General features: G+C 26.1%; 1 protein-coding gene across 5 annotated transcripts in view; it reads right to left on the bottom strand.

The window, feature by feature from the left end:
* The window catches only part of LOC107456709 (poly(rC)-binding protein 3), a 128,295-nt gene that overhangs the window by 49,065 nt on the left and 56,725 nt on the right, over positions 1 to 22,505 (bottom strand). For all 5 annotated transcript variants that reach the window (XM_016074650.5, XM_016074648.5, XM_016074646.4 and 2 more), the window contains exon 3: positions 2,086 to 2,109. In XM_016074650.5, the coding sequence (XP_015930136.1) occupies positions 2,086 to 2,109 (24 nt within the window). The remainder of the gene's footprint in view (positions 1 to 2,085; positions 2,110 to 22,505) is intronic.

The following is a 22,505-nucleotide window of genomic DNA, read 5'->3' on the forward strand; positions in this document are numbered from 1 at the left end:
TTTATCACATTAACTTGACCAAAATCATTATCAAAACGCTTCGGTAGATGTTATTGGTCTTTTTGGTGTGACCATAAAGCCATAAATAAGGTAAATTTTGCCATATTCTGTGAGTTCTGACCAGTATTTTTTTTCTCAGTGTAGATGCGTTCAGAAATAATACAACATGGGACATAAAAATGCGAAACTGCCGTGAAGATACAAACTTAAAGAAAAGTTGAATAGTTTCCCATTAAAAAATAGTAGTTAACAAAGAAAATATGGTCATAAAATTTTACCAGGCATGAATGATGCTTTCAAAAGTTTAAAGAGAAGAAATATTGAAAAGAAATAATTGTTAATGATGGTAATTTGCTAATGTTGTTATTTAGTTAATAATTTTATTTTAAAGGACACGAAATTATTTATATTTTTAAAGCAGATAATTTATTTCAAATTTCTAACAAGAGAGAGATTGACTATTTCTTAACCTTTTTGAAGAACATTATTCTTATACAAGGTTTTTCGTGAAGACCAACCACCCTTAATATGTATTTTTGAAATATTCATCAAAGAGGAAAACAAAACAGATTATACATTTGGGGTCTTTGATTAATATTTAATTGAGGAAAGAAACAAAAATGTTTTCGCAAGCTGATATAGGAAGGTGATAGTATTAAACAACAAGGCAGGTTTCTGCGGAAGGAAACAAAGAGGAATTGCATGACAATTATTAGAAACCCTTTTAAGTTTCAACATCTAATTAAACCTGTTTCTTGCTTATTGCATCTAACTCTCTCTCTACTGGAATTGTACTAATATCAAAAGTATTTTTATTTTTTCGTAAGCTAAATATTAATTTGTCCTCCCAATGTGCACCCTTTTTTGTTTTTCTTATTTAATATAAATTCTTAAAATACATATTAAGGGTGGAATTTATAGAACATCCTGCATAACAAGATCTTAAATACTTTATTACTCATAAAAAAGCTAAAATGTATCTCACAGTGTGGTTAATAAAATGATAAAAACATGGGAAACAGTTATTTTAATAAAAATAGTTTTTCAAAAGGTTTTCTAAGATTAAAAATTGCTTAAAAACCCAAGTTTCTTATCGATTATTTAAAATCAAGTATTTAAAATCAAATTATTTAAAATCGAATAATTTTTACATCGTAAGTTGAAAATTCCAAAAACCGGTGGATTATATCTGTCACTTAAACTATTAATATTTAATTCGGCAAAAATATATATATTCCCTTATAGCAATGGTTTGTAGGATGTTCTGAATTTCAAAACTAATATTATATTATTATTTTTAAAAGAAATGAAAGTTAAATGAAACCTCTTCTTACAGACAATATTATTTGCATGCTAACAAGTAAAAATTGATGTTATTTTTTGGATAGAAGATACATTTTTAAAGAATCAATAACTTTATTGATTAACAAACAAAACCTTTTATGCACGGTATTTCAGAAGAATGAAATCTATATAAAAGAAGTATTTATGATTTTTAATCAAAAGATTTTGGTTTCAGATTAAAAAAACTTATGATTTTAATTTTATATCAAGATAAAATTTCATGTTAAGTATGAAAATGTTTAAGTATGAAGTTCCATCTAAAGACTCGTATTAAATTTGCTTATCAATTTATGATTTCATAAATATAAAAAATTTGATTTGAATTACCGAGTGAAGATCGAATTTTAAATTACGTATGAAGATTGAATTTTAAGATACACATGAAGATCGAATATTAATTTAGATATAAAGGTCAAATTTTAAGTTACATATGAAGATGGAATTTTAAGTTACAGATGAAGATGTGATTTCAAGTTACGTATAATGATAATATTTTAAATTTGTAAAACATGATTTTTAAGTTATGGCTTTTAAGTTATAGTTATTAAGTTATAGCCACTCCAAAAATGTTTTTTAAAGGTTCGGTATATTTTTTGCAAAAATTTAGAATAAAATATGATAACATCTAAAAACCTAAACACCCAATAATATATCGATGCAAAAGATTAAAAAATTAAAATTCAAAGTAAAAAGAGTTTTATTATTTATTAAATATGTTTAGTTTAAAAATGATGAACTTACCTTTCCTATGATACTTCCAACTTCCTGAAATGAAACAAAGATAGCAATTTAATAATAGTCATTTAAATCTAAATTTATTATTTATATTAAAAGCATTACTTTATAATAAGTACCGTTTTATCATTATTAGGAATATCAATTTTATACAGTGAGACACAGTTTGTAAAAATTTATTGTCAAATAAAAAAATGGGAACATTAATTTAAATGCAATTTTAAAAATACTATACAATAATAAATCACATAATTAATAGCTGTGAAAGTTATAAGACAATGTAATCAATAGACAGATGAAACTCAAGAGAAGTTGCGTGTTGAAATTTTCGTGACAGTCGCAATTTCTAGATGACCATAAAGCTATCAATAAACTTCAACTCTAAATTCTGACAAAAAAACCTTTTTCTTTCGCCATCACGAAATATTTCTATCATTCGCATACAAAACTTAGTACTATTAAAATGAATAACGGCACACAAATACTCAGCAAAAATATTTATATGCAAATATAAAAAATTTCTTCTTTCACTACTGAAAATAAATAAGTTTATCTTGCATAATTATACTGCTGATCACATAATGGTAAACATTAAATGCGAAGTTCTGTAATTATTGCATGAAAGTAATGGTGAATGCAATCCTTACTTAAAGAAAGATTTGAAGCTCTTTAAAAGATATTTATTTTAAGTATAATCTTTGATGTTTGATCGTTACTTTTTTTAAGCATAATCTTTGACGTTTGACCATCAAATTCTTTTTCTCATTTTGTTTATTCCTTTTTTACATTGACTTTTAAAAATACATTAAAACCTTCAGTGCCTTTTTACTTTTTGTTACTATTATTAACTTTTTTATAAGCAAGCCACAAGTCGCTATGTTTTAGTTTAGTTTATATATATATATATATATATATATATATATATATATATATATATATATATATATATATATATATATATATATATATATATATATATATATATATATATATATATATATATATATATATATATATATATATATGTATATATATATATAATCTGTTTCAGTTTTAAAATTTGACAGTATCATCAATAAATTCTTATATATTTTATTTCGAGAAAAAACATGCTTTATTCAGAAGTCGTTGAGAATTTACTTATACTTTTATTTTAGCAAATAGCATCACATAATACTTAGAGATAATATGATATTTAGTTTTTTTTTTAAATATTTTAGTTAAAGCATAATTTGTTTCATCCCGAAAGTATGCTTACTTAAAATGATTTAATAATTTTTTTTTTTACTTTATTCAACTTATAATTAATCTAAAGTTCTTTAAAACATTTTATGGATCAGTAAGCATCCCCAAGTCATCAAAAAAAGAAAGTGAAATTAAAAAATTTATTTGGAAATAATTAATGTATTGAAAGTATTAAAATATGCTTCGTTCGTCTCAAATTAATTGCTTAAATCACAGTAAAGTTAAAAATAAAGATGTAGTTAAAATTATGGGTTAACTTAAAATGATGATTGAAATAAAATTATTGAAACGCACAATTAAGCATAATAAGCAATATTACCGAACTATTCCAGTCAAAATAAAAATGTAAACTAAACTTAATGAATTTCCTTTCAGTAATCAAAATCACATTTTGAACGTAATTACTTACTTTAGGAAACTTTAAACTATGTTGCTGAAATTTAATTGACCATTTTATTCTATGTTCTACGACATTATAACTAACTCTTCAAGTCGAAATAATTTCATTTCATTCGTAATTTATAACAGATTTATAGCATATTTATATCCAATTATCTCCCATTATACCCTCAAAATAATATAATTGATGAGACGAAACTTCACTCTCTGCACTTTTACAAATTCTGCATTATAACTTAATTGTACTTAATTGGTTAGTTTTCGAATAGTTTGTTCGTCAAAATTAAATAGCAACTTTCAATTTTTCGTTCTTTCAATTTTACAAATATGAATTGCTTTAGAAACATTCATTTCTGTATCAGCAGTTTTATATATTAAAAAATGTCTTTTTTTAATTAATGCTATGCTATTCAATTAGTAAGCTGTTATAATAAACTGTAAGCACATAAAAGAGACAAAAGAGAAAAAAGGAAAAACAGATTAACGATGAAAATTAAGAAAAAATTCTAATACGTCTTATTTACTGCGAGTACATAAGCTTCAAGTACATAGAACCCATAAAAAGATTAAAAAGAAAAAAACTAACGAGAAAAATATTTTTTAAAAAAAGGACAAAAGTTATTACTAGATAAGATGTTTTTAAAAAACATTTTCAGAATTTAAAAAAATTAAATGAAAAAAATTAAGTAAATGATATACTATCGTCGTAAACAGGAATTTTTTTAAAAAAAATTAAATTTTAAATTTTTTTTGAAAACATTTTATTTAGTGAAAATTTTTCTTCTTCTCTTCTCGAAACCAAATCTTGTTTATTTAAAAGTATTAGATAATGTAGATCTACTTCTAGGCGGGAAAAATTTTTTACTTTTAAACTGAAAGTTTTGAAATATTTCTTTTTCTTCTTAAAGAATTAAATTTTAAAACACTTGAAGTTAAGCTCAAAAAATATTAATGAAGTATCATGTATCGCAAATATGCAAATTTGGTGATTTTGATGTAAGAAAATGTAATTTTGTTTGGATAAACTCGAGTTAAAAGCTGAATTAAGGATTCTTTTTGAATTAAACAGTAAGAAATAATTGAACCATTCTAAATAGCTTTTCCCATTTTCCTCAATCTTTATAGTAGAAATGGTTAAGTTTAGATAAGTTAGTAATTTTGAGCTGACTATTAACTAAATAAACGAGTGAAACTTTTACGTTCTTTAAATATACAGAGTGATCTATAATCTTTATTTCTGAATTTCTCATTAAAAAAGTGAACAATTAAGTATACGAATTGAGGGTCACAAATTAATATTAAAGCGAGGAAAAATAAAAATATAATCAAATATGACAAATCACAATTCACTAAGTGGAAAGTAAATAAGACAGATTTGATTGCGGAAGGAAACAAAGAAGAGAATTATTGGAAACGCCTTCAAGCTTCAATGTCCAATCAGAACTGTTTGGATGTCTATCTAATCCATCTTTCTGTACTGTGATTTGACAGATTTCTTTCTTGTTTTTTTTTTCTTGTGTTTTCTGTTTTGTTTTTATTTTAGATAAGAAGACTAAAAATACATAATAAGGGTTATCTTTACAAAACACCCTGCATATTTTAAATCTTAGAACAAGTAAATGTCTGTATATGTCAATATTTAAGTGAGAAAACATTACACGTTATAAAAATCCAAAAAAAATCCAACTAATTGCTGTCACAGCGTTGTAAAAAATTGAAATTTAATTTTCGAAACAATTTTTTAAGTACCATAATATTATATTATAAACAATTAATATAAAAATTTCAAGTCCAATTTTATATTTATTTTAGCTTTCAAATACATTCTTTTTAATTGTGGATTTCTTTATTAAATATTATTCACTAATTAATGAGATGAGTACCTCACTATTTTGCCATACTGTTTGGAAATGCATCCTGCCTTGGTTTGTTCCTTTCGGTTACCACTGTTTTTTCGGCTGCAGTATTACGTGACGTTTTTCTCACTTATTTATTTTTCGTCGTTTAAAAGGCAACTTCGCGTTTTCTTTTTCAAGTCTATTTTATTTTCGTTCACAAGTCTGGAGTGTTTCTTTGTTTTCAGTTCTAGAAGACCTTTTCTATTTCAATAATTTGGTAATCTAATGAAGTTTTTTAAGTAATAACGCTAGTATACTGTTATTATGCCTCAAAATTCATTTAAGAGTGCTTGAGCTTTTTTATAATAATTATTCATTTTTTGTTCACTAAAGAGAAAAGATCTACATTTATTATTTTCTTGTTTTAATTTAAATTGAAGTCAAATAGCTTTAATGTAAATGTAGATGTTTAATTTCTAGATTAACTTCGTTATTTACAGTAATTAACTTGATGAAGGTTGAAATAAACTAGATTTAAGGAATAACTGTTACAGGAAACTAAAGAGAATACAATTAGATTTATTTCGTCGTTTATTTTCAACATCAAGAGTTAATGTCAGATTAGTTTAAACTGTAAGCGGGGTTTAATGCTCGAATCAGTTTTGTTATTTACAGTCATTAAATGAAGCACTTCTGAAATTAACTTTCGGTTATCCTATAAATATTTAATTTTGTTACAATTATTTTATGTTAAGAATGCTATTTGTATATATTTGGTTCAAAATGTTAGCTTGCCTTTTTTATTATTATTTTCTAAATTATTACTATTTTGTGCTATCTTATACACATTTCTATTGATAAAATGTTCTTTTAAAAGTGTATTTATTTTTTGGGGGTATCAGAACTTTTTTTTTTTAAATTCGATATTATGCACTATTGAGCATGATTTTTATAGTTCGGTATTTCATAAAGGCATGAGATGAAGTCATAGAAGTAATGAAAAGTTATAATGCAACTTGCATTCAATTACAGTATGTATGAAAAATTCAATTACAGCAATCTCTTTTAAAGACAATCACTTAACAAGGCTAATTTCCTTTATAGCGGAAGGGGAATTACAGTGAAAAAATTTAAAAAAATAGCAAAATGAAAGGAAGACATTAAGAATGCAAAGAAGGTTACTATCATTGAGCAATCTTTATCATGAGTTAATCCACATTTAAGTAAAGTTCATGTACAAAAATATATGAATTTTGTACTTTTCAAACTTTTCAATGGGAATAAATTATGGACATCAGGGAGAAGTTAATGATATTTTAATTGACTAGTACTATTTAAAACTGTGTTAAATCAGAGTTATTTAGTCATTTTAACTAAGGTTGTGTATCTTGTTATAGCCAAATTCACAGACTTAACTATAATATAGTATTAATAACTGCTAGATTAATAACTGCTTTCAAAGAGCCTGTCTGAGTTACTATGGATGGGCTGATAGCTCAACCATGTAAATCATATCGAGGATAATACTTTGCAAAATTTTTGTTTTGTTCAATTAAATACGGCTTTCTCTGCTAAATCGAAAACATATTATGGGTAATTAATTCAAAAATTGTATAAATGTTCAATTTATTCGCTCTAGATGTATAATATACAGCGCATAAAAAAATAAATGCAATACCCTGAATTGATTTATATATTTCATCCCTAATCTTCCAATTCAATGATTCACTGTTTATTATTTTAGCCACTGGATGGCGCTGGTTAATTATGTAATGTATAACTTTTAATAAGTTTCACTTCACTACTCATCTATCCTCCCTCTTGTTAAAAGCACTAGCCCATCCACTTATATTTACTAAATATGTTTATATACTAATTATGTTTATTTAATAATAAACTCGTATTTAAATAGGCAATCTGAAATTTTTACGGAATTAATAATGCTTCAATTTATTGAGAAAGTCACACTAGGTATTCTTGCGCTATTGAAGAATATAAAGTGAAGATAACACAAGTGAACATGCACAAAACAAAGGGAAGCAATATTTTCCTCTGCTACCTTTTATTCACATAAGTACGTGATTATCAACAAAACTTTTGATTTAATGATCGAATTTTCACTTACGAGGGCTCAATCTCAATGGACTGAGGGAATCACCTCAAGTATGATAAACAGTTAGTCTTTATTTCTTAAATCAGGCACAGAAACGTACTTTCTCTGAATAAACGTAATTTTTTTTTCGATGGATTTGGTTTTTTGAAACCCCAAAATATAGGGAGTTGCCACAATTTCGGAAATATGGTCCCCATAGTTGGGTTAGGAAAGGGATCCAAAGTTTGGACCCCTAAATGCTCATTTTACTTTTTGCGTGTCATGCCATATCACGAGAACTTTTTAAAAGAATTTAAAAAAAATTTCCGAACAATTATAAAATTCGTTACTTCTAAGATAATTCAAATAAAATATATAATTTTTAATAATTTTTTTATTAATTTTTGTAGTTTTATTTGATAATGAAGAAAAAAATATTGTACGGTATACAAATTTTACATAATTTTAAAAAATATAACTTTATAAGGAAAAATACGAAATTTAAACGAAATTGGTCGAATAGTTTTTGTAAAATACTTTCCCTAGGAGGTCACATCCAGTAGTTTTAGAATTTCTAAATGTGAAAAAAATGACTTTAAAATTATTTTTTGTTTAACAAAAATTTATTTTCATTAAAAGAAACCTTTAATTGCATTATTTAACTACACGTTGTTAAAAATTTAAGCATATTGGATGAAATAAAAATTTTTTTTATTCCACTATTAACATCTATTAAACATTTTACGTATTTATTATTATTTAAGTATCATACCTTATCTGTGTTGCACAAAACGTTGGAATCACGTTTCAGAAAAGAAACAAACGGGGCAAAATTAAGGCACGAAAAAGTTTCAAAGGGTCGCTGAAAATTTTTAATTTAGTTCCTTTCTGCCATTACTATTCAAATAGTTTAAAATTATCCTAGAAATATCTAAAAGATAGTGTGATAGATATATTTGAAAAATAATTTTAAGTATTCACTGTAAAAAAATCCGGAGAAAATTGTGTTTAAGAAATACCGGCAATCAGGGTGCCAGTACTTTTTACTATAAAATCAGTTTTTACCAGAACATGTTACGAAATAAGAAATTTAATATGCAGTAATAATTACCGTAAAATCACTCAAATCCCTCTAATTTATTAGATATTACAGCAAAAAGTCCGAGATAATACTTTGCGGAGAAAATGGTTTTTAAGGTAATTAGGACTTTACAGATGATGCACCCAAACAAAAATGATGTACTATGATGATGCAAAAATGATGTACTATGCACCGTAATTTGACCCGAAAGTTTTTACATTGTTGTAACGGAAGAACGAATAAACAGAACCAAAGAGGGAGAACGTTAAAGGGCATGGCATTTACCGATATTACTTAATAATTCTGATTATATCATTTCTTTTAAATAAGAATGCTCTGCAATAACTTCATCAATGCTCATTCACTCTTAATAGTTTCCGCACTTCCTTGTTATTTCTGATTTATACTTAAAATAAAAGTAGTTAATTTCACATGTTGATATTATTCACTTTCTGCTATTTTTAATATTAGTTAATTTCATATGTTTTCATCAATATGAATCGAAAATTATGTCTAAGCAAGTAGAGTTGGGCATGCATTTCGAAGAGAAACATGCCTAGAAGGACACGCAAAAATTTTGAGTTTTTTTTAACCCTGGTACGTAGTATTTTTTTGAAATATCTAAATATTACAAAATTGCATTTTTTAATAAAAAAAGAAAATTATTTTGGTTTATTATTTTATAAATCTGCAATAAATGGTGTGTTTAAAAAGATTATAAAAAAGTACTAATACAATAAACAATTAATAGAGAAAATTTAAGTAATCTTTCGAATATTTTCAACAAAACACAAACAGCCGATTAATTAAAAGCTTTGCTTAATAATAAAGAATTCAATAAATTCTTCCTTATTTATTTATTTTTTTAAAAAAATTTAAAACAGCATTTTTTTTGTATTTATCTTTGTAATTAACACTGCAAGTCAGGAGACTTCACAACTGCGATTCACGTAAATGGTGTTTTGTTTGCAATATTTTTTTATACATTGAACTAAATAAAACCTTGAATTAAGCAAATTGAAATAATGGTTTTGTGTTTTCAAGCTGTCGTTATTATTTTTTATTTGTCGTTTCTAAACAATCATAAAACACACAAACAAAGACAGAAGTTTCTCTTCCAATTATGTGCGCAAAAGACTATAGTCTCATTATATTCAGTTTTTGTAGTCGTTATTCTTTGACTAATCTTAAATCAAAGTAATAATTTTTAATCCCCATAAAGAAAATAAAATTTTTATATGAACTTTAATGAGGTTCTTATGTGATAAAAATTGTTAAACAAAGAGTAATGCTTTTACAATGTTTTTAAACTGTGTCTGGTATCCCGTAAACATTTTCAAATAATGTGTTGATAGAGAAATGTAATGATTTAATTTATATTTGAGGTTAATTTCGAAAAAAATGTAACTGTATCAAATGTGCTCATATTCTTTCATTGAAAAATGTATTATAATATTTGATAAATATTTTTTATATTTTTAAAATTGCATTTAAAGGTATTATAAATAAATAGTGGATCTCATGATGGTAATAATAATAAAGGAACCTAATACTCATGAAAAATGCATAACATTTTACTAAGTTAATAGCTTTTATTTAAAAAGAATGATATTACTTTCTTTAAAATTTTAATAGCCCAATTTAATGAATGAAAGTTCTTAGATTAAGACTATATTAGGTTTTTTATGCAAATTATTCTTTAAAAATTAAAAAGAAAATTCTATACGAAATTTTAGTCAAAACTACTGATTTTCAATCAATAACATAAAAGTGTGGCAGAATATATGCATCTAGTATTCTTAAGGGGTGTCCATTCTCCTAAGGCTGTTGGGTACATCTCCCTTTAGGAATAGTTAAGAAAACCCTTTTAGTAAATGTAAAGAATATAATTTCCTTTTTAACAAAGTAACAATTTCTAGCTATTTCTTAAACAATAAATCTTACAAATATTTCACTTCTCGTAATACTTCTTTCACTAAAAATAGAACAAACAATGAAGAAAAACAATCGTCAGGTGAAGAATGATATTGGGTTACCTTCCACATAAAATTTTAAAAATCTCTCTCTCCCTCCCCAATCAAAAATATTAAAAAAATTCAATTCTCTTCGAACTATACTACTTGTACCTGAACTTATAAGGAAGCAAATTTAAGATTTAATAAAATTGACTGAAAAATAAAAATACTTCTTATATCTGAAGTTTTCCTCTCTTAATGCCAAATATATCATCTTTAATTCATCAAATATATCAAATATATCATCTTTATTTCCCCGTTATAAAAACTGCACATTATTTTTAATATTAACAAAAGTATCTGCCTCTAAAACAACTATGGTGAATTTTCATGTTTATTCCCCGTGGGAATGTTTAGTACACTTAATGGTGTCCAAATTCAATTTAAAATGCAATAATGTAAACATAAGGGCTCCAAACTGTCCTATTATGTCCGACATTTTGAGTATTACTGCTTTTTTCTTCAATCACTAAAAATTAAAAAAAGAAAAAAAAATCTCTTTCGACAGTAAAATGAAATCTATGTCTGCTATCAACTTTTATCTTTCGCTTTTAACTTAATCAGCAAAGTTTTCATTACTATTTGCAGTCTAATTTTGAGAAAACTTTCGTTTGCCCTTAATTAATTAAACAGTATTTTGCAATTAGAAAGAGTGCTAAAAGTTCCAGCTAGAATAATAATTCGGTGCAAAAACTTTACTTTACTCGAAGTAATTTAACCAAAGAAATATCGGGTTGAATTGAAAAATTCTTAATTCTTTTTGGAAATTACTCTTTTAGAGGAAATTCGCATTTGAAGAGTTGAGAAATTTTCTGAATATTTTTTGGAAAATTACTATCATGGAATAAATTTGCGTTTGAATTGTTTTATACTCTTCAGGAAACCGGGTGAATAAGAATATCTTTTTGGAACTAAAACCGTAATTTCTGCAGGAATAAGATAATTAACAAGAAAAATTTCTTTCTAAGATTATTTCAGGCTGTTTCATAAGTTTCAGACAATCTTCTCCACGAAAAAAATATTTTCTTATCGACAAAAAATTATGAAAAAGGGTTTAATTTAAAAGCATTTTTGGGATATTTTATTTTAAATATTTGATTATTACAATGCGCATTACTATTCGTTTGTACTTTCTTGCATTTTTTAAATTCAATAATATAAATGATCTTCACGTTATTAGAAAAAATTAAATATCGCCAAAAATACTCATTATTACATTAAACAGATATTTTAATTTTACTTGCAAACAATTTTCTTTTACGTTTATAACTTCGCATATTTTCTATGTTATTTTAAACATTTGCTTGTTTACATAGCATATTTTCTCAAATGTATTTTTTGACTTTCTGATTAAAATATTAGGTCCAACGGCATAGCGAAAACTTTGTGACTATTAAAGATATTCCTTTTTTCAGTCAAGAAATCACGTATTTTTCGAAATGACTATCATATTTTCAAAATCAAACTTTTGAAATATTAAAAATAAAAACTCTTCAAATAGAACTATAATTGTTTTTTATTTTTTTAAAAAAATATCCATAAAACAGGAAACGAAAATTGCGGAGGATGCAAATAAAATAACGGCATAAAATATTTTAATAAATTTACACGTAAATTTATTTGTTTCCTTTGAAGTTTTTCTGACAGTTATTTTATTCCAGACTGCTAGATTAAGTTTAGTCCATTATTAGCCTGCACCTCCAATATTAGTTAAAATGGAGAGAATGGAAATGCAGAATGAAGAAAAACCACAGTTAGAGAAAGTGAAGAGCATTTTTGACTAAATTTTCATTATTTGATAAATCATTTCATCGCTATTGTGCTTGAATGCATAAAATGATCCGAAAATGAAAAATTATACAAAAATTTTCATTTAGTTTGGAAAATTTCTTCAGATTCGCCATTTTTTTAAAGGGTTTATTGCTTATTTTAAATATTCATTTGGTTGTTTTAAATCCTACCCTTACAAAAAATAAGCTATTTTTGAGGTTGTTTTGAGGTTGACAGATGTCAAAAACTACAACTGTTGTAGAGAAGGAGGTTATTTTTTGCACCAAAAATAACCTAATTAATAAACCTCAATTTCAACCTCATTTAATCCTCACAAAATCAACCTCATATATAACTCAACAATCATTTTAATTTAGATTGGGTGAATTATTCTCACCTCAAATCGCAAACACTTAAAAAAAAACCTCCCTAAGCTGGTTGCTCTAAAGTAGAATTCCATTAACCTCAAAACAACCTCAAGTGTGAATAAAACAACTTCATACACCTTGATTATACACATTGGGAGGTTGATCTTTTAAGATTGCTTTTGAAATAAATAAAAAACATTGAAACCTCAGAACAACCTCAAAATTACTTACATTTTTATAAAAGTACGTAATTCTGTACATCTAGATAGTATCTACAGCTCAAAAGCATAACTTCGATTCAAGTTTCTGTGACGGTGGATTTTCTATTTCTCTTCTCAAAAAAAAATTTCGAAAAGCACTCATAACGTAACTCCTAACAAGTACAGTTTATCGAAATGTTTAGAAATTTTAGGCTACCCGTAACAAGGAATTAGTTGTTGGTGACAGGAACACTGCACCCCAAAGCTCGGGGCATATGCATGTTTGGTAATCAAATTCCATTGTACATGACTCATGCAACCGTTAATACGGTAACTCCATCAATATTGACACAGACTTAATCCAGTCTTCGATAACATTTAGGAAAATCTTGGCTAGGAGCAAACTCGATTCTGATCCTTGATTATTGATCGCCTTTTACAAACATTGTGTAAAGTGGTAGAAATGTCACTGTCCATTACCGCACCACGCAACACTACTTTTTCTAACTAGATAGACTCACTCTACCACATTGACAGAAACACTATTTCATTATTTCAAGTCCTGGTTGTACATGTTTGATTTTCTATGACTTGCTGGAATATTACTTAATCATTACTATATTTAAACCATCTTATTATCGAATTTCAAATTCAACTATAAGAGGTTGAATTATACGACAATAATTTATCTCATAATTTATGTAACCCGACTTAAAAAAATCAGGAATGATCGAAGTGTTCTATATTTTTTAAAATAACGAATAAATCAATCAACTTACAACCCGAAAACAAAGTTTTTCAACTTATTTTACAGCTTGAAGTCCATGATTTTAATGCAAACTAGATCTATTTGCATTACGCAGCAAAAGTTTGTAATATTGTTTGAATAAACTTGGTTTTAATATTTTTTTTTATGAAATCAATCTCGAAACAGCACAATTGCGTAATTATAAGGCTAATTGTTAGTTTAACTGATTGACTAAATAATTAAAATATTGAACTCATAGAGCACTCTTAATGATCTTTTCTAGAACACATTCTTTTTATGTTTAATAAAAATTTAAATAAATATAACTAAACTGTAAAATAGCGTGACTTTCAAACTTAAAGAAATATTTTTACTGGTGAAGTTATCAAGTAAATTAGTTTACGGAATACCTTAGATATTGATACAAGTAGTTTGAAAAACGCGGTGCATTAGATATTTTTAAACTAAGATATTTGGGGTATTCCAGATAGTATGGATCGTCAGCAATTATATTTTTATACGGGTTGTTTAAAGAACAAGAATAAACTCATATTTATCAATTCACATTTTATGCTAAGATTTTTCAGGTATAAATAAATATTTTTGAAATGGTTTCTTGTCAAATTTATTCATCTGACATTCGAGACAAAACAAAGGAATCACCCATTTGCATTTAAAATTTTAATTATTTTACTCTTAGCACTCAACAGCTAACTCATATATTTCATGTGCAACATCTTAGAAGAAGTGACGAACTCAGAATTAAATTTTCGGACAACTTTGTTGAACGTTGAACTATGAGTTTCACCCATTTGTCAAGAAATCTTATATCAAGCTAAAATTTTAGTTGATTTAAAAATATTAAAGCACAAAAATAGTAATAATAAATAAGCAAACTTAAAATCTGAAGGAAAGAAAGCTATAAGATTTTATTTTAATGATGCATAATTAATAGATAATTATTTCATCTGGTCTGTAAAAGGCATAAATCAAAGTTGCGAGAATTTACAAATCTTTTCAGCTCCTTCAGACGTTACGTAGCATTTCCAATATAAGAATTTCTACTGGTCTGTAGAGGGTATACAAAATCAAAGATTTGACCGCTACCCTTACTTTTCTAGTTACTAAAAAATTCGATATGTAGAAAATTTATTGAATAACTTTGACAGTTACCCTTCCTTTTCTAGCTGTTAAAAATGCGATACGTAAAAAATTAACTGAAAATCAAAAAAAGTTAAAGCCTTTTCTTTCAGAAATGGTTTATTTACCTAACTTCATCTCCGCTGATCTGTAGAAACTATACAAAATATGAAGCATTTTCACTTAACAATGATTAATGAATATTTCCACTGATCTGTGGAATATATATACATTATCAATGCTGTGAACGCTCTGCCCCTTTTGTTGTGTTAAGAAAGGCTGAGTGTTAAGAAAAATAATCATCAATATCAAAAAAATTGAACCATTTTATTTTAACAATGATTAATTCATGTGCAACTATTTCGATTGGTTTGTAGAAGCTACATAAAATCAAAGTTGTGCCAATTACTACTCTTTCTCTAGTTTTGAAGAAAATGTTGAATATTAAAAACTAATCGAAAATTTCAAGAAGTTAAAGCATTTTATTTTTGCATTGGTAAATTCAAGTATAATAATTTCAGCTGATCAGTAGAAGCCATACAAAATCAAAGTTTGGCAGTTACCAGTCATTCTCTAATTGTTCAAAAAATGCGGAATGTAAAAACAGAGAAGAAAATCTCCAAAATTTAGAGCATTTTTTAGCAATGATCACTGCATATTTCTGCTGTTCTGTAGAATATATGTATAAAATTAATGTTGTGATAAATAATATAGAGATAGCTATTACTACTTCTTTATTGCTAAAAAATGTGGAATGTCAAATAGTTTATAGAAAAACGCAAAAATCAAAGTATTTTATTTTAATATAATTAATTCATTTATAATTATTTCCACTGGTTTGCAAAGGCCGTATGTGACAGTCACAGCTTATCTAGTTGTCAAAAAAAGCTGAATGTAAAAAATTAATCAAAATCTCACAAAAAAATAAAACATTTTATTTCTATAGTTATTTGATCATATTTCCGCTGATCTGTAGAAGATATAAAAATCAATGCTGTGAAAGTTATCACTCCTCTAGCTGTGAAAAAAAAACCCAGTATGTAACCAAGACATTAATTTTAAAAAATGAGTGAAATTCCTTTTTGGCGAGATGAGAGGTGTGTCGATTAAGTCCTAAAAGAATTGTGTTTGTAGCAGATCTAAATGTTTTTGATACAAAGCCAACCTGGAAAATCGCCAAAAGAATGCTCGGCAATAAAAAATATTCAGGTCCTACTGAAAAGCTTCGAATACAATGCTCTTCAACCAAATAAAAGGAATAAAAAAAGTGAATGAGTTTGTTAGTTCCGACCTAAATTATTTTGAGTGTAAGTTTTAAAATTATTTTTGACTTATACAAAGAGATCCTTGGTGTTGAGATTTGGCCTCTATGATCAAGATTTCGTAAATGTATCTAAACAAAGTAAATATTTAAATTAAAGTTATTTTTCTTTAATTATGTAAACTCCATACAGTTGTTTTTACCAGTCCTAAAAAATTTTCTTGTTACTTGGAGTTTAAAATACTACAGAAATGAATACTTTTTTTTCTTTCCTTTTTTGCATTTTGGGTTAACATTGTAGATGTTTTATGCAAATATGCACAGTAAAATTTATATTTCAGCTTTATTAAATTTATTATAACTCAGAATTTTGAAAAGGAAAAACTATTTTTTCACTACACCAATAAATAATAACTTATCATTCAGCAAAAGTCGGATTTTTTTTTAATTTGGGTGCACCTAATCTTTTTTATGCAATTCTAAAATAGTTTATTGAACAATTAGTTTACTTAAAAAATTTCATTTTTCTTCACTTTTTGAAAACGAAATTTTTATCTTCTGTTGTTTGTTTTTAATCTGGAAGAATAAGGAAAGTAAAATATAACAAACTATTGAAAAGTAAAATACTCCCAAAATTTCACAGAAAAAACTGTCTAACAAATTCTGTAAAGATCCACGACGCCTAAGTAGTTTTAGATGCATTTTTCTCAATATTCTTCTTTTTAAAAAATCAGCGACAATAAGCACTTAGATGGTACTAAACAGTTTAACTTTTTTTTCTTTAATGGAAAATGATTAAGCTTACAGCTATAGCGCAAAGCAGAATCCCAAATTTTGGTTTCAAGTTTTAATTTTATCATAAAAAGGAAAATAAATGATAAAATATAGAAGAATATTTTCATCAGGTTCCATATTGATGAAATATTACCTAAAAATAAATCATATTTCCTTCAAAACAAAAATCTTTCAAAAAGAAGCTTGCAAAAAAGGAAGTGAAAAGAGTTTTATCGAGTTTTAAAAATCTGCAATCATGGTCATAAAATTGCAATGTCCATGACAGATAAATTTATTTTTTCATTGAAGAATATCCTGAATAAACTAAACAACATTTGCAATATTTTACGCAAATATGATAGTTGCACTCGAATATTCATCTATGAAGGCAAAAAAAAAGTGAACTAGTTAAATAACTTTTGATCTAATATTTATATTTTCCCTTGATACAATTTTTTATATAATTTAAACGACGTAATTTTAGATGACAAAATGTAAAGTTTGAACGAAATCATTCAAATAGTATTTAATAAGTCAAATTTTTAAATATACAAATTTTTAAATTGCATACAATTCGTCAGATTTTGTTAAAATTTTATGTTCTGTTATCTGGAATAAGGTATACATTTACCCAAAAATTAGGTACGCCTTACGACACAAATTTTCGGATTACAATGGGGAACAAATTTTTTGTTTCATTTATACAAATTTGGATCTGAGTCCGATTCGGGTGTGCGAATTACAAATTTGAAACCAATTTCGTTACTAACGCTGTAGATTTTTAAAATAATGATATTTTTGGTCCATTTTTTAGAAAAACGCACAACTTTAAAAAATGCTGTATTTAATAAGGGGTCTTGTAAATGTTGTAACAAACTTCTTAGAGATTTAGGGTGCATAATCAGGACTTAAATTGCATAGGAACTCATAACCAGAAATGACGTCGTACGCGGCTGGGAGTGCTTTTTTGTTATGACCTGTTCAGAAGCAGAACAAGAAACGAAGTATGATGAAATTTCTAGGCATGAATTCCTATGCAATTTTATACCTAATGTTGTGCTCCAACTCCCCTGAAATTTGTCGCCACATATACATCATCCCTTGTTCTACATAACGTTTCTTAACTTATACATTTTTACAATGGATTAAAAATGTTATTAAAACAAACTGTAGCTTGAAGAGAGAAACAGAGTGCTGATTTGAAATCAGCGGCGTGATGGCATACAGGGTTCGTTTAAAAAACCTCATGCAACAGAAAATAATTTGCTTCCCCATGTAATTAAGTAAAATAATAAAAAAGAACTAAGTGACTATTAAAAAAATATTTTTATATGGAATTGTCTTTGGCAAAATAAATTCTATATAACTTTGTACAAAAACTTCTCAAATTGCTTTGAAAGTTCCGGACATGGAGCGGAATCCATTAAAAAAGATACTTTATGCTGAGAAAGTACGTTTTTGTGTCGTATTTTTTAAGTTGAAATATTGTCAGCACAAATTAATTAAGTAGCATGTCTACGGTTAGGCACTCGAAATATTGAGTCCCAGTGTGTGAAAATTCAGTCGTAGATCAAAAGTTATTCTTTGTGTTCCTTTTTTTTACTTTGAGCACTATACGCTGCAAAAACTGTGGTGTGATATCCTCTTGAATTTAAAAAAAGTCGAAGGAACATTATCTATTATTTATAACCAGAAGTTGAAAAATAAATTAAAATATTTGATAGATGAATAAAATCGGACTAGCAAAACAAGGACAAGAGGCTAAGTAGACAACATTGTATATCACATAGACAGAAACAATATTAAACAGATAGAAATGCTATAAAGAGAAGCGGAAATTAGAAAAAAATTCAAAAAACAAAAATGTATAAAAGCGAATGTCACTTAAACTAAGAAGAAAATTTATTAGGCTTAATAGAGATCTTTAAAAAAATCTATACTTTCCATATATTTGTTCAAAATTATTCGAATTATAATTTCAAAAACTATCTATGGGAAATACTGTGAAAAAATGAAAATAAAAAATTGATTGTGAAAGATAAATTACATTAAAAATATATTGAATGGTGTAAACTTTTATACGTTATCCATCTATTTAGTTTTATAATTGTTTTAAAAAATTAAATATTAAAAAAATTTTGTTTTTTAATATTTTTGGTCGTTTATTTTCATTAACTTTTCTCATTAACTGTACTACAAGATTATCATTTAAACACTTTCAAAGGTTGCATCCACCATCATTTTTTTCAACTCAAGCATTTTAAGTAACAAAATCCGAAATTTGAACTGAATTGGTCAAATAGTTACTGAGAAATTTATTTGATACTCATTTGATTAATTAGTGCTGAAAAACTATTCAATCAAATCTTTAGTTTCGTATTTTTAAAAAACTTTAATTAAACATTTTAAGCCATAATTCATGTACCTTTACCTCATGTACCTTCAGAAATTATAATAAAATAATAAATAATTAACTGCTCTCTAACTCCGATCAAAAATTATTAAATAAACCATGTTAAATAATAAATATTAACTAAACCATAGAAACAGATTACTTACATTTCTATTTGATATGAGGCACAGACATCAAAAGTTTAAAAATAAAACAAACAAATGATACAATGCGTGACAGTTCTGAAGAACACTTCGTAATTTTATCATGATACTTCAGAGCTTAGTATAATAACCATTTTTTTGGTTAAATTTGCTTTTGAGTTTTGTCTTTGTTACTAAATGCATGATGACAGGAACTGTTATTTTGTAAACCAAAATTACCGGTAAATTCTTACCATAATAGCTACCATATTTCTAACCATGATAACTATTATTAAGCAGTAAAATTACTAAGTGAATGGTTTGAATACCGTATATTTTGGTTTAATTAGCAGAATTATGGTTTATTTTACCATACAATTAATTACCATACAAGTATGGTAATTTAATCAGATTTTTTTTCTTTGTGTACTTATAAATAATTCGTAACATAATCATACTGAAAATAAATAATACCTATGAACCTAAGATACATCTTTAAAGACCATTAAAAAAGAAAAGGGTGTACTAAAGGACTGACGATTGTACGGCGCAAGAAAAACAGCAAACTTAATAACTTTCGTTTTAACTATCAAGCTTTTATTTACTTTAACTCAGTTTTAATTGTTCGAAAACATAACCTTAAATATGCTACAAAATCAGAGACAAAAATACTTCCTTTAAATAAACATATTTCTTTTTTGGCGGCTTTCAGTTTTGACCTACGTTATTATTATACAAATTGTTCAATCAAAGATAACTATTATTAACCTTGTAAAATTATCTTTTATAATTAATTATTATTTTTTATAATTTAATTCACTAATAGTGGAAAAAATTTCAATTGTTGAGTATACAAAATTTTTCATCAATTAAAGTTACGCAAATTTAAATTGCTAATAAAATATTTAAATTAAATCGGTGGAATAGTTTCTGGTATGGACTTTTTTGAGACCTCGTTATGCACAAAAAGTAAATTAACATTAAAGGACCCAAATTTCTGATCTCTTTCCTGGCGAAACTATTTTCCCTCCTTATTTTGAGGGTCCAAATTAGTCCAAAAAAGTATACGTTTGTACAGAGAAAAGATGTTTTTGACTCTAATTTCGTAACTTAAAATATCGTCGGACCGAATTAACTCCCTAATTTACGACTTTTTTCATAAAGGATTTCTCAGGAAGTATTCGACCGATTTCACTCAAATTTCGTATTTTGCCACGTAAATTTACATGCTTTAAAAAATTTCAAAAATTGTGTATCTTTGAATTAAAATTTTTTCGACTATTATTAAATAAAATAATATAAATTAAGAAATATTTACAAAAAGTTTTTTTTGCATTGAATTATCTTTGAATAAACAAAATTTTTAATTGTGACGAATTTTTTTTTCAAATCACTTAAACTTAATTTTAATTGTATTTTCTGGAAGATAGTTTCTTTGTACTTCTTAACAATGCTCGTTGGGAAATTGAAGTTCTTGTTAAATTGGAGAAAAAGTCTGAAGAAATTGAAAATATGTTGAAAAATGGCCCCAGAACATGCGAATTGAAAAAAACCTAATTCCTGATTACAAAATGTTAATTCGATTCTCAACTGACAGAAAAGTGATTCTACTTAGATGTAGATTATCGAATGCAAGTTCTATTTGAAAAGGAGAGGAAATAAATTAAAAAACACATTGTTGCACTTTCTTTTAATAAATAAATGGGGCAACCAAAATAATGAGCTGATAAGGTAATAAAAAAATTTTGAAAAAACTTTAAAATTAATATAAATGCTTATAATTAATATTTGAATTAGCATGATTTCTAAACCAGAAAGCTTTAAAAATATTTCTTTAAATTTTAATATTATTTTGTATTTAAATATTTGTAATTATTTTTTTTAATTTTTTTTATTAAATTAAAATAAATGGACTTTGATTTGCATAGTTAAGACTTCAAACTCTATAGTGAGCTACGAGCATTTACTGGAAAAAAGTTTTTCTCCTTCTAATAACAATCAAATAATTTTAAGTAAGTCGCAATAATTAATTAAACTTTGAAGTATTTTTTGCTCCGATAATTTTTTCTTTACCTAAGAAGATTTTTTAAGGAAAAAAAAACTTTCCGTCACGTGAAGGTTAAAAGAAATTAATAAAGATTTTCTTACAGTTCACTGACATTAAAAAGTACCAAATTAATAAAAACATTTTTAAGCATTTTAATTAAACATTTTTAATAGTGTTTACTTGTTTTTAAGTTCGATTAGCAAAGTTTACTTTGGTAAAAATCGGTCTAATTAAAATGTCACATGCCCTTCAGCACAAGTCAGCATTTTTAAATTCGATAACTTTCTTCCTTCATTCTGAAAGCCATCTGATGAAAAATAGAAAGAAAGGTTTGGCCGCAGTCTTAGCTGTCTCTATTGAAAATTGGCAAGTGTAAATAAATTGGTGTTATCGATCTATAAGCTCACAGCTAGGATTCTTTTTACAAGTAGAATTTGTCTCGTAGACGGGAAAAGTTATTTCCAGAAAAATGGGCGGCAAGCCAAAAAGCACACAATACACAACACAAAAGCTTAACCATAAAAATAATTTTGGTATATTTAGACATTTACTATGAAACATCTATTGCTACATCTAAATTTTTTCACACATTCGCTCATCAACTGTTTATTTATAAATATAATAAATTTCTATATACTTTGGAAAAATCTCTAAAATGCACTGCATGAAAAATGAGCGAAATTAATTAAATGTCATGATTATGAAACAAAATACGTAACGATTTTAATGTGTTAAAAATGTAGTATTTCATTTAATTTTAGCCTTTATTCCTGACTCACTTAGCCTTTTCTGTTATTATATTCCCATAAGATTTTACACACCACAGTTAGGCAAAATTTCTGGTTGATTTTGAAAATATATGGTCATGAATAACCGTGTAACATATGAAAATTCTAAATTACAAAATTATGTA

The sequence above is a fragment of the Parasteatoda tepidariorum genome, chromosome 11 (assembly GCF_982258835.1).
Source record: "Parasteatoda tepidariorum strain Cologne lab strain chromosome 11, Ptep-v5.0, whole genome shotgun sequence".
Lineage (NCBI taxonomy): Eukaryota > Metazoa > Arthropoda > Arachnida > Araneae > Theridiidae > Parasteatoda > Parasteatoda tepidariorum.